This window comes from Desmodus rotundus, chromosome 1 (genome assembly GCF_022682495.2).
Source record: "Desmodus rotundus isolate HL8 chromosome 1, HLdesRot8A.1, whole genome shotgun sequence".
NCBI lineage: Eukaryota > Metazoa > Chordata > Mammalia > Chiroptera > Phyllostomidae > Desmodus > Desmodus rotundus.
This window is the reverse complement of record NC_071387.1, coordinates 118,635,436-118,653,981: the sequence shown is the minus strand read 5'-3', so window position 1 is coordinate 118,653,981 and position 18,546 is coordinate 118,635,436. Positions and strand designations below refer to the sequence as shown.

Below are 18,546 nucleotides of genomic sequence, written 5' to 3'. Positions count from 1 at the left end.
GAAATTCAGCTGAGGCTTTTTGCTGATGTCAAAGTGTCAGAAAATTTTTTTTTTCAGAAAATATTTTTTAAAGAGAGTAATATGCTGTATTACAAAGAAATCTTAGATGACATTTGTCCTGCAACCCATTTTCTTTATTTTTTTAAAAATATTTTATTTATTTTTAGAGGAAGAGGGAGGGAGAGAGAGAGGGACAGAAACATCAGTGGGTTCTCTCTCAAATGTGCCCCTACCAGGGACTGAACCTGCAACCCAGGCAAGTGCTCTGACTGGAATCGAACCAGCAACCTTTTGGTTTGCAGGACAGTGCCCAACCAACTGAGCCACACAGTTCCGGGCACCATTTCCTTTTTGGTAAGAAAGAAGAAATTATCTTCATGCAGGCACAGTTTACTCTACCTAATGTTTTCTATAATCAGTGTGTGTATGGGAGAAAGGGAATTTTGCATCTGTTTCCTGTGTTGGATTTTGATAAACTATTGCTAGGTTGTGAAGTGTGTGTATCACTTCTTCCTTCTACTTGGGGGAAATTTTAACTTGTTCTGGAATTTATCTGGGGGGTAATGCTGGCGTAATTTTATGGAAAAATTAAATGGAGTCCTGGCTGGTGTGGCTCAGTGGATTGAGCACGGGCCTGCCAAATGGTTGCTGGTTTGGTTCCCAGTCAAGGCACATGCCTGGATTGTGGGCCAGGTCCCCAGTGGGGGTGTGTGCGAGAGGCAACCACACACTGATATTTCTCCTTCCCTTCTCCTCTGTCTGGAAATAAATAAATGAAATCTTAAAAAAAAGTTAATGGAAAGTTATAGGAGAGATGCTCTAATTTATAGGATAAGAGTTTGTGGCAAATAATACTTGGCTTTTGAGCCTTATTTTTCTTCTAATGCAATGTAAATTAAAGCAGTCCATGGAGGACCTCATACCTATAACATTATGTTCAGCAGGACACTGAGGATTTCTAACCACTCACTTTCTTCTTACTTCTCTTACACAGGGACCATGGCCCAAGTAGCGATGTCTGGCCTGCCAGTTGAAGATGAGGAGTCTTCAGAGAGCAGGATGGTGGTGACATTTCTCATGTCAGCTCTTGAGTCCATGGTGAGACGGCTTTACAGTTCTATCAAACATTACGTATTTGGATGGACATGGACTTGTGGATTGGTTTGTTCTTATAAAACGTATGGTTTTCACTTTACTAATAAGAATAATATATTTTGCTTGATAATAGTTATAGATTTAAGCCTTTCAAATCAAATTTTATTACCAAGTTTCAGAATATTCTTAACTTTTCTAAATGCCTAATATTTTACATTTAATTTCAACTTTTATTTATAAGTATCTTAGGTAATCCCTTGTTTTGCAAGCATTAACTTTATGTGTGATATTTGAAGTTTCTCAGAATGAGTTGGTATATTATAGTGTGGTGCTGGTGTTTTACTGTATCTGTGTATATCACATTACTAGAATTTTGGGCCATAAGAGCATATTCACTGTTTTATATCTTTTACTTTGTTGTGCTGTACATTCATAGTTGTCCTTACTCTGCCACCTGATTCCAAATGTGTAGTGTGTTAGCTCTTAGCTCTTTATTTTCAAAAGACCTATATTAAACATAATTACAGCAAAGAACTAGTAATACAATTTGCTTATCATGTTTTTTAAATAGGTAGCTGGAAATCTTGTGTTTGATCTCATAGATTTTTATTTTTAAAAGCATCAGGTCTAGTTTCTTTTTTTTTTTTAATCTTCACCTGAGGATATATATTTATTGATTTTTAGAGAGAGAGGAAGGTGAGGGGAGAGAAATAGACATTGACTTGAGAGAGACATGATCGCTTGTCTCCTGACCAGGGGTTGATGCAACCTAGGTATGTGCCCTAACCAGGGATTGAACCTGCAGCCTTCAGGTGTACAGGACAAAGCTCCAACCATCTGAGCCACCTGGCCAGGGCTAGGTATTTTTTGGCACATTGAAATGAAATATTCTAAGGAGGAGGAAGCTGTGTATTTTCTGTGTTAAGTGTTGACTAGTATTAGATAGTGTTTAACCCCATAAGTCTCAGTATGACGTAGTTTGTAGATTGTTTTTTCTTTTCCCATTAGAGAAATTCTTTTCTTTTTCTATCTAATAATTTTAAATTATCTCCTTAAAGAAAGAAAAATTTTAGAATGGGTAGTGGCTATTTACTGTTATTTTCTGAAAATCACTTATCTCTTCCTTGTAGTCATAAAAATTGCCAAAATTTGGGCCTTAATATTAAACATTAATTTAGAGATTAAATCCTACTCTGTTAGTATCAAAATATTTTCTGCTGATCTCTGCATAGAATTGATATAGGGTGGGTCACATGGGATCTGTTTTATTCCTTAGAATGTCTTCAGAGTTTTCTCAGCTTTGTTGGTCACTTTATTATTCTCAGTTTCCTCTTCACCCGCAGGAGTAAGAGTATCTCTCCTCCTGTCCTATGTTATGTTGTATGTTATGAAGTATAGTTATAGGTGTATAGGCTGGTTTCATCCTTGCCTTGGCCTATAGGTTTCTTTGATCTAATCCTTGTGCAGTGCATGAACCTTGCTCTGCTGTTTCATAAGTACTGCCTTTGGTGACAGGGCTGTCCAACTAAGAGGGTGGATATAGTGCAACAAGAATGCACTCTCATTTATCACACGGTAAGTAAATATGCTATTATAGGTGAGCAGCCAAAGTGTGTCTCATATAAATGCAGCGTAACAGAATTTTGGTATAGCATGGTTCTTCCTGCTGGGAACAACTTTTGGCTCACCTCTTGGTTGGAAGTTCTGTACTACGGCTTTATTTTAGTTCAAAAGATTTCTGTATTACAGCAGGTATAACATTATGTCTTCTAGATAGTGTTTTAAAGTAATATTATGCAAGTACTTTCCATTTAAAAAATTAGAGGGTCGTTATTGTACAAATCAAAGACAAATGGAGGAAAGCTGTAGTTTTCAACAAATGAGAACAGGCTGTTTGGCAAAAAAAAAAAAAAGGAAAAAATTTAGTCTTTATCATGTGTCAGGTTAAATTCTAGATGAGTAAAAATAAAAAAGTTATATTAAGACAAATTTAAAAATCAGAAAAATTATGTGATTGTGTATTTAATTCTGTAAGCAGCTTTCTACGCCTGACATTGAGGACTTTTATGCATCAATGGGGAAACACCACTAACACAATAGTAAAATTAGCAAAGGATATGTTAATTTACAGAAAAGTATCTAAAGTACAAATTCTTTCATTTTAGTACCAATCAGTGGCTTATTGACTATACTAATCACCCTTTTAAATGTTTATGGGGAAACTTGCACAATAATATTTGCTAGGTAGGGTATTGTTAGCTCTTTTAGAAGTACAAATGGGGGTATAAACTGCAAGAGCCTTGCTTTCCTCTTTTTGTAGGTTTTGAGAACCTTAAAAGTATTTCTTTTCAGCCCTGGCCGGTGACTCTGTAGAAGCGTTTTCCTGTACACTGAAAGGTTGTGAGTTTGATCCCCAGTCAGGGCACATGCAGGAGGCAACCGATCAATGTTTCTCTCTCACATTGATGTCTCTCTCCCAGCCCCCACTCCTTCCCTCCCCCTATATCTTTGTAAAATAGATAAACATCTTCAGGTGAGGATAAAAGAAGAAAGTATTTCTTCCTTTCCTTTCCCTCCCTTCTTGCCTTCCTGGCTTCCTTCCCTCTTTCCCTCTTTCCCTCTGTCCCTCCCTCCTTCCTTCCTTTCATTTATTTTTTGAGAGAGGGGAAGGGAGGGAGAAAGAGAGGGAGAGAATCATTAAAGTGAAGTTGCCTCTCATGTACCCTGTACTGGGAGCCTGGGTCTGCAACCCAGGCATGTGCCCTGACTGGGAGTCAATTGGCGACCCTTTGGTTTTCAAGCTGGCCACTGAGCCACACCAGCCAGGGCAGAAAGTATTTACTCTCATAGTCAAAGTTTTCCATGTCTGACTCTCTTCTGAGAAGGTCATTCAAGATACACGTAAATATTTTGTTCCCATGTTATTATTTCATTGTTGCTTCTAGGAGCGGTAATTAGGATCACCAACATTTTCAGTAAGGTTAGCATGAAATGAATTATTGTGTATCCATAAAATGGAATGTTACATTGTATACCTTTAAGATTTTAAAGAATATTTAATGTCATGGGAATATACTTAGTAAAAACCATCCTTAGTAAAAGTATACACACCTAAATGTGGTTCCAGTTGTGTATACCTATGGAGATACTTCTGGAAGTGGGATTATGTAATGCAGGGGTGTCCAGCCTTTCGGCATCTCTGGACCACACTGGAAGAAGAGTTGTCTTGGGTCACCTATTAAATACACAAACACTAATGAAAACTGATGAACCAAAAAAAAAATGGTTTTAAGTAAATTTACAATTTTGTGTTGGGGTGCATTCATAGCCATGCTGGGCCCTATGCGGCCCACAGGCCACGGGTAATGGATGTTGTACTGTGACTTCCAGACCCCTCTTTAGGACTGATGGCACTTACCACCCCAGCTACTATGTGTGTTAGAGGATCCCTTGCCCAAGATCTCTCCGCTTCTTTGGGGAGGGCCACTTCAGTTCCAGAGCTCTCCTGATGCAGGTGTGTCCACTTCAACTCCCTGTGACTCCTCTGCCCGTCACACTCCACAGGGGGTGTTACTGAGAGTACTCTCCAGTAAGCCTGTACGTGTACCTGCGTCGGTTTCTTGTGAATTTGACCTTTAACAGATCAAATGGGATCGCCGCCTATTTTCTTATGAATTCTATATTTTCTTCTGTTTAAAATCAGTGTTAAAAACTATTCAAAAAGAGCCCTGGTTGGTGTGGCTCAGTGGATTGAATGCCGCCTGTAAACTAAAGAGTCGCCGGTTAGATTCCCAGTTAAGACACATGCCTGGGTTGTGGGCTAGGTCCCTGGTGGGGGGTGCATGAGAGGTAACCACACAGTGATGTTTCTCTCTCTCTCTTCCTTCCTTCCCCTCTCTAAAAATAAATAAATAAAATCTTTTTAAAAAACTGTTCAAAAAGAGAGCCCCCTTAAAAAAATGGGAACTCTTTGTTTTTGTATATAACGTAAGGCCAAAAAGTAGAAACTTTATTTGTTTCCAGGTTATGTATTAAGACAGTTTAAGTGATAAGATTTTTTTATTCATCCATCAGAAACAGTACTTTTAAATTATATCTGTACGTAACACATCATTGTTTCTATTTCAGTGTAAAGAACTGGCCAAGTCCAAGGCAGAAGTGGCCTGCATTGCAGTGTACGAAACAGACGTGTTTGTCGTTGGAACTGAGAGAGGACGTGCTTTTGTCAACACCAGAAAGGATTTTCAGAAAGATTTTGTGAAATACTGTAAGTATTGTATTTTTAGCTTTTGTATTTCATAAATGTTAAACCTAAATATTTATGCATTAACAGATCATATTGTATTATAAAGCAGAATGGGATTTATACTAAAAATTACTTTCTGAAATGTCCATGGAGACATTGCAAAATGCTTAAAATGAGCCCTGGCCAGTGTGGCTCAGTGGATTGAGTGCTGGCCTGGAAACCAAGGGCTGCTGGTTCCATTCTCGGTAAGGGCACATGCCTGGTTGCGGGCCTGGTACCCGCTTGGGGGCTTGCAAAAGGCAGCTGTATTCTCTCCCACATCCATGTTTCTCTCCCTCACTTTCTCCCTCCCTTCCTCTCTCTGAAAATAAATAAAATGTAAAAAAAAAAAAAAAAAGCTCAAAATGAATCACTGACATGGTAACATATAAGGATAAATACCGAAGAGTAAGAAAATGGTAAATGTTTATTATACTCTGTTCCTTGCTTGGCCTTACTCTGAATTTGTGAAACACATGAAAGAGAACGTAAATTTTGAATTGATTGAAAGTTCTTACTCATATAATAAATTCTTTTCTTGATAAATAATGTGTTGAAAACAAGTCTGTCTGTGCATTCATTTTGTGTAAGCATGATACAATGTTGAACAGGTCTCCCAACTCCCTCAGTGGAATAGACTTGACAGAGGTTTCATTGAGTTCTGCCGATTGGGAGTTCCTGCAGTTGGTGAACTTCCTTGATACTGGAACCAGTGCAGTAGAGAAAGTCACTGTAGGGTATTAATACCTATTCCCTTTCACGGTATGACAATTTTGTATCTGTGTTCAATCTAACACTGTTCATAGCTTAGCTATTATTGGGTTTTTATTTTATTGAAGATTTACTTATTTTTAGAGACAGGGAAAGAGAAGGAGAAAGAGAGGGAGAGAAATAGCAATGTGTGGTTACTTCTCTCACACCCCGTTCTGGGGACCTGGCCTGCAGCCCAGGCATGTGCCCTGACTGGGAATTGAACTGGTAACCCTTTGGTTTGCAGGCCTGCGCTCAATCCACTGAGTTATACCAGCCAGGGCCATAGCTTTTATCTTAACTGTGATACAGCATTTTTTTTAAACACAGAAAGAGAACAATAAAGATGAGTACATCTATAGGCATATAATATATATGTCTTTAAGATCCAAATTCAATTTCTATTATCAAGTTAGATCAAATTTATGATAAATCAAGCAGATTATGGGTAAGTAAAAATAGGTTTCTTAATTTATTTGAATTCATGATTATATTTTTAGTCCTTTTTAAAAAACATATCTTCTCTCCTTCACTATATTCCTTCCTCCCCACCCAGCCTTGAGCTTTTAAACTTCATGGTAGTAATCTGTCTTTAATTTTTTTTCATTTCTTATCATTTTGAGAATTTTTAAGAACTTGATTATGTTTGTGGATTTGTTTATACTAATGTTGCTTTGATGGTATCATGTGCAGTCTGTCCCATGAATACATGATCCCACTGGCAGCTGTATTTGTGTTCCTGTTCCGGGTACTGTCTTGCTTATGTATTTCTCCAGTGGTTAGAACTAAGCATTAGCGAAATTGTCTTCAGTTGCAAATTATAGTCCTTGCCTATTAGTATTCACACTTTCTTTTTGTTAACACTGATTTGATGCCATGGCAAATAATTTTGGGGTAGAATTCTTGGGGACCTAATAATTCTGTAAATTATTTTGCAGGTATGGATTAATAGAGGTCTTCTGAAGCATAATCAATAGGTTTGTGGTCAGTTTTAGAAAATTTGGGGGAGAATTCAAAGCTCTTTTCTACGGTTTAGAAAAGCACTAGAAATAATTTAATGTGAATCACTTGTGAAACTTAAAATTTTCTAGTTATGTTGGTAAAAAGAAAGAAGAAAGATGTAAAATTCATTTTAGTAGTTATAGTTAAACCTGATACATCTAAAATATTATCATTCAACATGTAATCAATATAAAGTTATTAATGGGGTATTTTGCATATTATTTTTTGTACTAAGTCTTACAAATCCAGTGTGGCAAAAGTAAAACACACTTAATTTGGACTATCAGCATTTCAAGTGCTCAGTAGCCACAGTTGTCTAGTGGCTGTTGTGTTTGAACTTTGCAAGCCTAGAATATGTTTTGTGTCGATGATCTTCCCTTATTTAAGTTTGTAGCTGATAAATTACTCTTAAGGTGAAATTAGTGGCTGCCCTGGCCAGGTAGCTCAGTTGGTTAAAACATCATTCCCATACATCAGGGTTGTGGATTCGATCTACCATCAGGGTGTATACAAGGAGCAACCAATGAATGCATAAATAAGTGGAACAACTAATTGATGTCTGTCTATCTGTCTCTCTCATAAATTAATAAAAACTAGTGACTGATTTATAGGATTTTTAGTCATGGGTATGCTTATGTCAGAGATGATCATCATTTTCATTCAAGTAACATGTCTTTTAGCTTTTACTTTAAAAAAATTTTTTACAAGATTTTATTTATTTACTTTTAGAGGGGAAGGGAGGGAGAAACAGAGGGAGAGAAACATCAATCTGTGAGAGATACATTGATCAGTTGCCTTTTGCATGCCCCCCAACTGGAGACCTGGCCCACAACCCAGGCACGTGCCCTGACTAGGAATCAAACCAGCAGCTTCGGTTCACAGGCTGGCCCTCGATCCACTAACCACGCCAGCCAGGGCTAGCTTTTTATTTTTATATTTTATCCTCACCCAAAGATATAGTTACTGATTTTAGAGAGAGAAGAAGGGAGTTGGTAGGGGGAGGGAGAGAGAGAAAAAGAAACATTGATCAGTTACTTCCTGTACATTCCCCAACTGGGGATCGAACCCACAACCTTTTTGGTGTACCGGATTACATTCCAAACAACTGAGATACCTGCTCAGGGCTTTGCTTTTACTTTTATAGTTCCCCTCTTCCCTTTCCCTTCTGTGTTTATATATACACCGTGTTAGAATATTGGAAAAAATAATATTACTAAAAGGCAGATAATAAGAAATGGATACAGGCCTTTGTATATCATTAATTATTTTCCAGGTGTGGAAGAAGAAGAAAAGGCTGCAGAGATGCATAAAATGAAATCTACAACCCCGGCAAATCGGATGAGTGTAGATGCTGTAGAGATTGAAACACTCAGAAAAACCGTTGAGGACTATTTCTGCTTTTGCTATGGTAAGGTTATACACTTGAATTTTCTAAAAGATAGATTATGTGACTGAGTTTTCTAAAAGGTAGGTTTAACATCATACAACACACTTTCACAAATTGAATGAATTCATCTGTAAATGTTGGGTGTTAACATTAGGAACAGCTTTATTTTGTTTGCAGTTTGAAGGAACCCAGAAACAAATACAGTATTAGAGCTGTTCCCCCTCTCGCGCCCCGCCCCTTAGAGCAGGTTTAGAGTCACAGCAAAATCAAGGGCAAGTGCGTAGATCTCCCAAATACCGGTCTCCCTCACACATGCATAGCCTTTTGCCATCAGTATCCTCCACCAGAGAACCTGCACCAGCACATTGTAATCATCTGTAAGGAATTGTTTGTTTTTATATGTATGCCAATTTCCCAGGGGAAAAAAAACACCTTTTGTTAATCCAATTATGTGGTAAACAAAGCTCTTTTAAGGAAAAAAAGGGGTAATGGGGGGGGCGATATAGGTTGTGGTGTAAGGTTGTACGTAAAATTGAACTCTGGGGGATGGAGTTCCAGCATCCGTGGGCTCACTGCCTCATACATACTGACAGCCTGACAGAATACAGCCCTTTGTAAACATAGGTTTTGTTCATCTAACAAGTTTTCAATGAGAATATTAATGAAAAATTGCCTTTTGTGATAGCAGTTGGATTTGTCAGGTTTCCATGTTCTGAGGCTGAATTGTAAATGGAAAGAAAGATTGTGTTATACCAGAGGGGGACCATTGTGAAGAAAGAGAATAGTGCAAGAAATCGACCATTTTCCTATCCTTCTTTGTAGGTTTTATATAAGTATCTTATGTACTTGCTTTTTGGCCCTTTGGATTTGTTTCTGGTTTAGAAGTTTTGCTAACATGGGACTAGGGCCCTATGATATTTCATAGTAGTTTTGAAATTAGATGTCACAAGATAGCATGAATACCATTTATTGAACCATGATAAAGTGATGGTTTAGTTTTTATTCTTAACATTTAATGATGTTTGTCGTCTTTCCACATCACCTCACCACTGTCTCTTACCCCAGGGAAAGCTTTAGGAAAATCAACAGTGGTGCCTGTTCCGTACGAGAAGATGCTGCGAGATCAGTCGGCTGTGGTAGTGCAGGGGCTTCCAGAGGGAGTTGCCTTTAAACACCCGGAGAACTACGATCTTGCAACTCTGAAATGGATTTTGGAGAACAAAGCGGGGATTTCATTTATCATTAAGAGGTAAAGGATTTTTGTCCCTACTTGCCCACCAATAGGTTATTTATATAAAATTGAATAATTCAGCTTATTTTATTATATTTAAAAAATTCATGCTTACTGTAGAAGTCATTTAAACTTATGCTCTACAGTAATTTTGGTTTGTGTATTCTCACAGTTTTTTTGTTTTCTTTTAATGCAGACCTTTCCTAGAGCCAAAGAAGCACCTAGGTAAGTGATTGCTTTGCCCGCATGATAGCCGGTTGGGTTCCTAAATCTGTTGTGCCAAATTAAAAATATTGTAATGATTTCTCTTACTTCCATCGAGAATATGATGTAAGATATTTTGGAGTGGGGCATTATATTTATATAAACCAATGAAAAGTCTTTGAGTTGAAAAAGTAGACTTGTTTGCAGCTCTGCTAGTTTATGATGTGTATTCAAAGTTTTATGCTTGCAATATGAATATGATTTAATTTATTTAATATTTATTGAAAAGGCATGTAATTATTAAGCACAGGATTGTGTGGGGAGGGGATACACGACTATGTGTAAGCATTGAAGCTTTTGAGTGCTGGTAGTCTAATGGAAAAGATTTAAAAAATCCATAAAGTCACCTGAGCAAGAACATGCCGCAAGAATGGTTAGAGAAAGTACTGCAGAAGTTTGTTGGAGGAAGGATTCTTTCATAGCCCAGGAAGGCTTTCATGGAGAGGAGAGCATTAAGATGAGCCCTTAAAGAAATGAGGAGGAGTTGAACAGGATTTTCTTTTGGGAAGTCGAGCCATTCCGTTTGATGGGAAGAGTGATAGAAGTCTGGGACTCCTTGGAGCCAGGTTTATTTGAGATTTTTGAAAGTAAATAACCATTGTCATTGGAAACCTCTTAACCAGTGTAAGGATAAAATGTAAGGACAATGTATACACACCCAAACATACTTTGTTTTCTGTTAAATAACATTTATTTTGTTCTCATGATGATGAAAAGATTCATTTTTAGAAGCTTTATTGAGGTATAATTGACAAGCCATAAAATTCACCAATTTTAAGTATATCATCCAGTGATTTTTGGAAGATGTACAATTAAAAAATTTAAAAACAGTTTTATAACCATTGCCACAGTTTAATTTTAGAATATTTTCATCATCCCCATCTGTTACTTAATGAATGTTATATAATTGAAATAAATAGGCTGTATCCTTACAACATGTGACTTCGGGACGATGCTTCAACCAGCTGAGCTACTGGCCAGGGCCTTGAAATTAGCTTTTTTCGGGGAGAACCAAGATGGCGGCGTAGGTAGACACACTGCGCCTCCTCGCACAACCAGAACCGACAGAGAATCGAACAGCAAGGGGGACCAACACCAAGGAAACAGAAAATAATCATTCATCCAGACTGATAAACCGGACGAACGGCCGGCAGAGAAGCAGACCGCTGCGCAACCCAGGGCTCCAGCTCGGGGAAATAAAGCCTCAAACCTCTGATTGAAAGCGCCCCTCGGGCTTGGAGCGGCAGCAGGAGAGACTCCCAGCCTCACAGGAGAGGTCGTTGGAGAGACCCACAGGGGCCTAGAGTGTGCACAGGCCCACTTACTCGGGAACCAGCACCAGAGGGGCCCAGTTTGATTGTGGGCAGCGGAGTGAAAGACTGAAATCCGGAGGAGAGTGAAGCGGGCGCCATTGCTCCCTCTCGGCCCCGCCCCCACGTACAGCATCACAGCGCAGTGACCAGCATTACCCAGCCCCGGTGAACACCTAAGGCTCCTCCCCTTAAAGTAACAGACGCGCCAAGACAAACAAACAAAAAAAATGGCCCAAATGACAGAACACTTCAAAGCTCCAGAAAAAATACAACTAAGCGACGAAGAGATAGCCAACCTATCGGATGCACAGTTCAAAGCACTGGTTATCAATATGCTCACAGACTTGGTTGAATCTATTCGAAAAACAGATGAAAAAATGAAGCCTATGCTAAGAGAAACAAAGGAAAATGTACAGGGAACCAATAGTGATGAGAAGGAAACTGGGACTCAAATCAATGGTATGGACCAGAAGGAAGAAACAAACATTCAACCAGAAAAGAATGAAGAAACAAGAACTTGGAAAAATGAGGAGAGGCTTAGGAACCTCCAGGACACCTTGAAACGTTCCAACATCCGAATTATAGGGGTGCCAGAAGGAGAAGAGGAAGAACAAAAAATTGAAAACTTATTTGAACAAATAATGGAGAACTTCCCCGATCTGGCAAAGGAAATAGACTTCCGGGAAGTCCAGGAAGCTCAGAGAGCCCCAAAGAAGCTGGACCCAAGGAGGAACACAACAAGACACATCATAATTACATTACCCAAGATTAAACGCAAGGACCTACGTCCAAGATTACTGTATCCAGCAAAGCTATCATTTAGAATGGAAGGGAGGATAAAGTGCTTCTCAGATAAGGTCAAGTTGAAGAGGCTCATCATCACCAAGCCCTTATTATGTGAAATGTTAAAGGGAGTTACCTAAGAAAAAGATCAAAAATAGGAACAGTAAAAATGACAGCAAACTCACAGTTATTAACGACCACACATAAAACAAAAACGAGAGCAAACTAGGCAAACAACTAGAACATGAGGGTTGTCAATAAGGGAGTGGGAGGGGGAGAGGGGGGTAAAGGTACAGAGAATAAGTAGCATAGATGATAGGTGGAAAATAGACAGGGGGAGGGTAAAAATAGTGTAGGAAATGTAGAAGCCAAAGAACTTATTAGTATGACCCATGGACATGAACTATGGGGGGGGAATGTGGGAGGGAGGGGGGTGGGCAGGATGGAGTGGAGTGGGGGGGGGGAAATGGGACAACTGTAATAGCATAATCAATAAATATATTTAAAAAAAAAAAAAAAGAAATTAGCTTTTTTCACTCAGCATAATTCATTTGAGACAACCTTGGCCCAGGATGGCTATGAATGCGGCCCAACACAAAATTATAAGTTTACTTTAAATATTAAGAGATTTTTGTGTTTTTGTTAGTGTTTGTGTATTTAATGTGTGGCCCAAGACAGCTCTTCTTCCATCGTGGCCCAGAGATGCCAAAAGGTTGGACACCCCTGATCTAGGTTGTTGGGCATATCATTATTTTTTTCTTTTTTCTTACTGAATATTAAGTATTCCATTGCATGACTATACCACCCATTTACCCATTTATCAGTTGATAGACATTTAGATAGTTCCCACTTGGCTGTTATTACCAATAATACTATGACCATAATTAAACAAGTTTTTATCTTTATGTACTTGAATTTCTCTTGGATATATGTATACCCAGGAGTGGAAATGCTGGATCAGAGTGCAATTTCTCATTTAACTGAGAAACTGCCAAACTTATCCAAAGTGACTGTACCATTTAATGTTCTTACCAGCACTGCTTGAGGGTTCAAGTTCCTCCACACCCCTTTGGTTTTTGCCATCCCAATGAGTGTGAAATGGGATTTCACTATGGTTTTGATTTGTGTAACCCTAATTACTAAAGTTAAGTATCTTTTCATGTGCTTACTGGCTATTCAGTGTATATATTCTTTAGAGAAATGTGTAATCAGATACTCTCCCTGTGGTTTTTTTTTTTTTTTTAAGATTTTATTTATTTATTAGAGAGAGGGGAAGGAGGGAGAAAAAGAGGGAGAGAAACTTTGATGTGTGAGAAATACATTGATTGGTTGCCTCTCACATACCTTCAACTGGGGATCTGGCCCACAACCCAGGCACCCCAGGCATGTTTGCTGACAGGGAATCGAACCAGCAACCTTTCAGTTCCCAGGCCAGCACTCAGTCCACTGAGCCACATCAACCAGGGCCCTTTCCATGTGTTTTAATCAGGTTATTTGTATTTTTATTACTGAGTTACAAAAGTTCTTTATATATTCTCCCTATAAATATTTTCTCTACCTCTACAAATTGCCTTTTCACTTGCTTGATAATGTTCTTCGAGGAAAAAAAGTTTTAAAAAATTTTGTGGCGTTCATTTTACTTTTTATTACTGTGCTTTTGATGTTATCTAAGAGACTGTCGCCATATCCCAAGATCCTGAAGATTTGTTATGTTTTCTTCTGTTAAGTTTTATAGCTTTAGTTCTTAGATATACTTTCAATTTTGAGATAATTTTGGTACATGGTAAGGGTATAAATTCATAATCAGTTTGTGCCAGCAGAATTTGTTGAAAAGACTATTCTTTCCTCTAGAATTGCTTTGGCATCTTTGTTAAAAGTTAGTTGACCCTGACTGTTTATTTCTGGGCTTTCTACATGGTGAATTATGTTGTGTGTGAACCAAGACAGTTTACCTTTTTGCAGTATGAATGCTTTTTATTTCTAACTTCTGTTGATGGGCTAGAACATCTAATACAGCATTTCACCTTGTCCTAGACATTAGCTGGAAGGCATCCAGGCTTTCGCCATTATGATGTAGCTGTTGTTTTTCTGTGTATATCCTTTTTAAGACTGAGAAAGATTTCTTTGTCACGTTTAAATTAAAATTCAGACTTTTTTATGGTCAGTATTTTTTTTTCCTTGAAGTTTTCTAGATTAGACTTAATCTGCTGTTTGTATTTTGTGAAATCTTTTATTTTAGAAACTTACTTTCAAATGTCGTGGCCTGGGCATTAATCAATGGATTTTTTTTTAGGTTTATTTATTTTTTCGAGAGAGGGGAAGGGAGGGAGAAAGACAGGGAGAGACACATGGATCGGTTGCCGCTTGCACGCCCCCAGCCAGGGACCAGGCCTGCAATCCTGGCATGTGCTCTGACCTGGAATCAAACCTGTGACATTTTGATTTGCGGGACGACGCCCAACCCACTGAGCCATACCAGTCAGAACTAACGAATATTTCTGTAGGGTGTTTTATAATGGGTGGTCTGCTTTGGTGGGTTTGTATTACTCGGTTTCTTTGCCATACTGCTCTCAAAGTAATTAAAATGTTGTGATTGTGATGGGATTATATTTTTCACTTCTAAAGAATTTTAACAGCTTTATTGAGATTTACATCCAATAAACCCACACATATTTAAAGTGTACAATTTGGTAAGTTTTGACACTGTGAAACCATCACTACAATGAAGATCGTGAATACATCTTCTACCCCAGAGTTTCCTCACACCCCTGGGTGATCCCTCCCTCTGGTCCTTCCACCGCTGTTCCCTAGGCCACCGCCGATCTGCTGTCACTTTAGATTGTTTGCATTTTCTAGATTATTTTATGTAAATGGAGCCATATAGTATGTACCTGATTTTGTTTGACTTCTTGTTTGGAGACTTAATTCATGTTGTTTCATGTATCAGCAGTCCATATTTTTAAATTGCTGAGTAGTATTCCATTGTGTTGGAACACTACAGTTTGTTTAGTCAGTCATTCACCTGTCCGTGAAAAGTTGGTTTTTCATTACTTGGCTGTTATAAAGAAAGTGCTATGAATATTTGAGTGCAAGTCTTCAGGTGAATATATATTTTCATTCTCCTTGGTAAATACGTAAAGTTGGAATGGTTAGATCATATGGTAGCTATACATTTAACTTTTTAAGAAACTGCTGGACAGCCCTGGCTGGTGTGACTGGATTGAGTGCCGGCCTGCGAAGCAAAGGGTTGCCAGTTCAATTCCCAGTCAGGGCACAAGCCTGGGTTGTGGGTCAGATCCCCAGTGGGGGGCGCACCGGAGGCCACCACACATTGATATTTCCCTCTCTTTCTCCCTCTCTTCCCTTCTCTCTAAAAATAAATAAATAAAATCTTTTAAAAAGAAAAGAAAAGAAGCTGCTGGACTGTTTTCAAATGATTGTTCCATTCCCACTAGCAGTGTATGAGACTACGTCTTCATCAGCATTTGGTGGGGGCAGCTCGCCCCTTCCTTCCTTCCTTCCTTCCTTCCTTCCCTCACACAAAATTCTTGATGCTAAAGTATACAATTCATTGGGCTTTAGTATATTCACAAGCTGCATAACTGTCACTGCCATATTATTTCAGAACATTTTTATCACCCTAAAAAGAAACCATGTAGTTGTCAGCAGCCCCTGTTTTCCAGTTCCTCAGAGCCAGCTCTACTCATAGAATTCTTTATTGTTTATACATCAGTGGAATCTTACTCTACATTTCTAAAGTAATAGAATATTGCTGTATTTTTTTTTTACTGATAAAAATAAGGGCTTTTTCATTAAAGGGAGGGTGCTGTGGGTGAGGGGATGAAAATGGTTAGATCATTGTCATCTCTAATTATCTTCCTTATAAGGGAGAACAAAGGACACTTATAAACTAGTGCAGTACTCACTCTAGTAAGACCCACAACTGTGAACTCCCCTTCTCCAAGTTCATTCTATATTTAGGACCTTTGGGATTATTAGTCATATGTGAAGTGTTGTAAGAACTTAAATCTATTTTTTTGTACATATAGGTGGTCGTGTGATGGTAACAGATGCTGAAAGGTCAATGCTATCTCCAAGTGGAAGGTAAAAAAATTCATTAGTACTAATTAACTTGCATATGTCACCAAGTTTTAGTTTTTAAATTACTGAGTTATTAGAATAGTAAAAAGGCCCATGTCACACATTTTGAAGTTTAATATGCAATTGAATCATTCGGGGATCCTGTGAAGATGCAGTTTTTGACTTACTAGTTCTGCATGAAAGTAGTTCCTAGGTGACACTGATGTGATTGTCTGATGATCAGATTGTAGATAGAAAAGCCTTATAGGTAAAGTGGAATTTGAAAGTTAATTTGCTACTCTGTATTAGTTTGTTAATACTCCCCCACCCCAAAAATGTTCAATTAGAATTAAAGTACTACATTCAGTTGACAAGTCATATTCAAGAAATAAATATGTAAATTTCAGAGTTGATTCAGTTTGCACTCAGCTTGGTCAGGGGAATGATTTTGTACTGAGATCCAGTGCATTTGAGGACTCTGTGAGGAGCCCTCACCAATGCAGAGCTTCCTTTTCCTTTCAGTTGTGGCTCCATCAAAGTGAAAACTGAACCCACAGAAGATTCTGGTAAGTACTAGTGCTTTTAGAATCACTTATGAAATGTAAGTAAAGAAGCCTTTTAATTGAGTAGGTTATATGTTGATTCATTTCTTATTTTGATGAGAAGTACAAACTTATTTCAATGGTGACATTATTTGTTAGTGTTAGAATATTATACGAAACCTCAAAAGATAGTAATTTGTTTGATAAATGGTAGCTAGAAATTTGCTAATTACACATTTGTAGACAGATTTTTTCAATAGTTTTTACTTTTCAGTTATACAGGAAAAATAATGTAAAATGCCAGCTAGTTTTTTTTACAAAAATCAAAATACTACTCTCTTATTCTCCTTTTCCCTTTGCACACTCCCATTTTCTATTCTCCAAGTAAACTCTTTTTAACTCAAAGCTTTTTTTGCTATTTGATTCCTGATTCCTGATTTTTAAATGTTATGTTTATAATGTTACTTCATACAGATTTTTTTAGATAGCTTTATTGAGATAGATTTCTATGCCACAGAATTTACCTATCTTAAGTGTATAATTCAGTGATGTTCAGTAGGTATACAGTTTTGCATTGGTCACCACAGTCTAACTTTAGAACATTTCCATCACCCCAACTAGAAACTGAGTTCCCATTTTGAGTCACTCTCTGTTCCCAACACTGATTCGGGTTTAATAGACATTTAATACACGTGGAATCAAACAGTATATGTTTTACATTTTGCTTCTTTTACTTTGCATTGTGTTTTGAGGCTCATCTTCAAAAAACGTTATAGTGCATTTAAATAGTTCATACCTGAATGTTAATTCCATTCTACTAATATACTATCTTTTCTTCATCCAAATACCCTTTGGTGTAGACATCTTAAGTTTTTCCCACTTTTTGGTTGTTTTGAATACCACTGCTGTGAACATCCACTTATTTGTCTTTGTGTGGAAATATGTTTTCATTTTGTCTGAGTGAATACCTAGGAGTGTTGCTGTGTCTATGGTAATTCTGTGCTTAACTCGAGCTACCGACAAACTGTTTTCCCAAGTGCCTGCACCATTTCATGTCTTAACACCAGTGTATGAGGGTTTCCCTTTCTCCATATCTTGGTCAGCACTTGTTACTGTCTGTCTTTTTTTTTTTATTATATCTGTCATAGTGGGTGTTTTCTTTTCCCTTTTTTTGCTTTTAAATAGACATTTTATGGCAGATTTAGCAAAATTGGACAGAAAGTAGAAAGTGTTCCCATACACTTTCTACCTCCACACATGCACAGCCTCCCTTGCTAATGGGAATATTAGCATCCCACATCAGAGTGGTACATTGTTCATATTGATGAACCTACCTTGACACATCATGATCTCTCAAAGTCCATAGTTTGCATTAGGGTTGTGTCTTGTACATTCTGTGGATTTTAACAAGTGTATAATGACATGTATCCACTATTACAGTAACATACAGAGTAGTTTCACTGTCCTAAAAATTCTCTGTGCTTTGCCTTCTCATTTCTTTCCCCTGACAACTGGCTATCACTGATCTTTTTACTGTGTCTAGAATATCATATGACCGTGGTTTTAATTTCATTTTCCTAACAGTTTTGAGCATGTTTTCATATGCTTATTAGCCAATCATATATCACGTTTGTTGAAATGTCTGTTTATCTCTGGCTGGTGTGGCTCAGTGGATTGAGTGCTGGCCTGCGAACTCAGGTTGTTGGTTCGATTCCAGGCCAGGTCCCTCGCTGGGGGCATGTGAGAGGCAACCAGTTGATGTATCTTTCACACATCAACAATTCACTCCCTCTTTCTCCCTCCCTTTACATCTT

General features: G+C 38.0%; 1 protein-coding gene across 22 annotated transcripts in view; it reads left to right on the top strand.

Moving 5' to 3' along the window:
- Window positions 1-18,546, top strand: part of GTF2I (general transcription factor IIi) — a 114,891-nt gene that overhangs the window by 26,478 nt on the left and 69,867 nt on the right. For all 22 annotated transcript variants that reach the window (XM_045204543.3, XM_045204542.3, XM_045204540.3 and 19 more), the window contains 7 exons: window positions 995-1,098; window positions 5,224-5,362; window positions 8,406-8,540; window positions 9,585-9,768; window positions 9,947-9,975; window positions 16,160-16,214; window positions 16,713-16,756. In XM_045204543.3, the coding sequence (XP_045060478.1) occupies window positions 995-1,098; window positions 5,224-5,362; window positions 8,406-8,540; window positions 9,585-9,768; window positions 9,947-9,975; window positions 16,160-16,214; window positions 16,713-16,756 (690 nt within the window). The remainder of the gene's footprint in view (window positions 1-994; window positions 1,099-5,223; window positions 5,363-8,405; window positions 8,541-9,584; window positions 9,769-9,946; window positions 9,976-16,159; window positions 16,215-16,712; window positions 16,757-18,546) is intronic.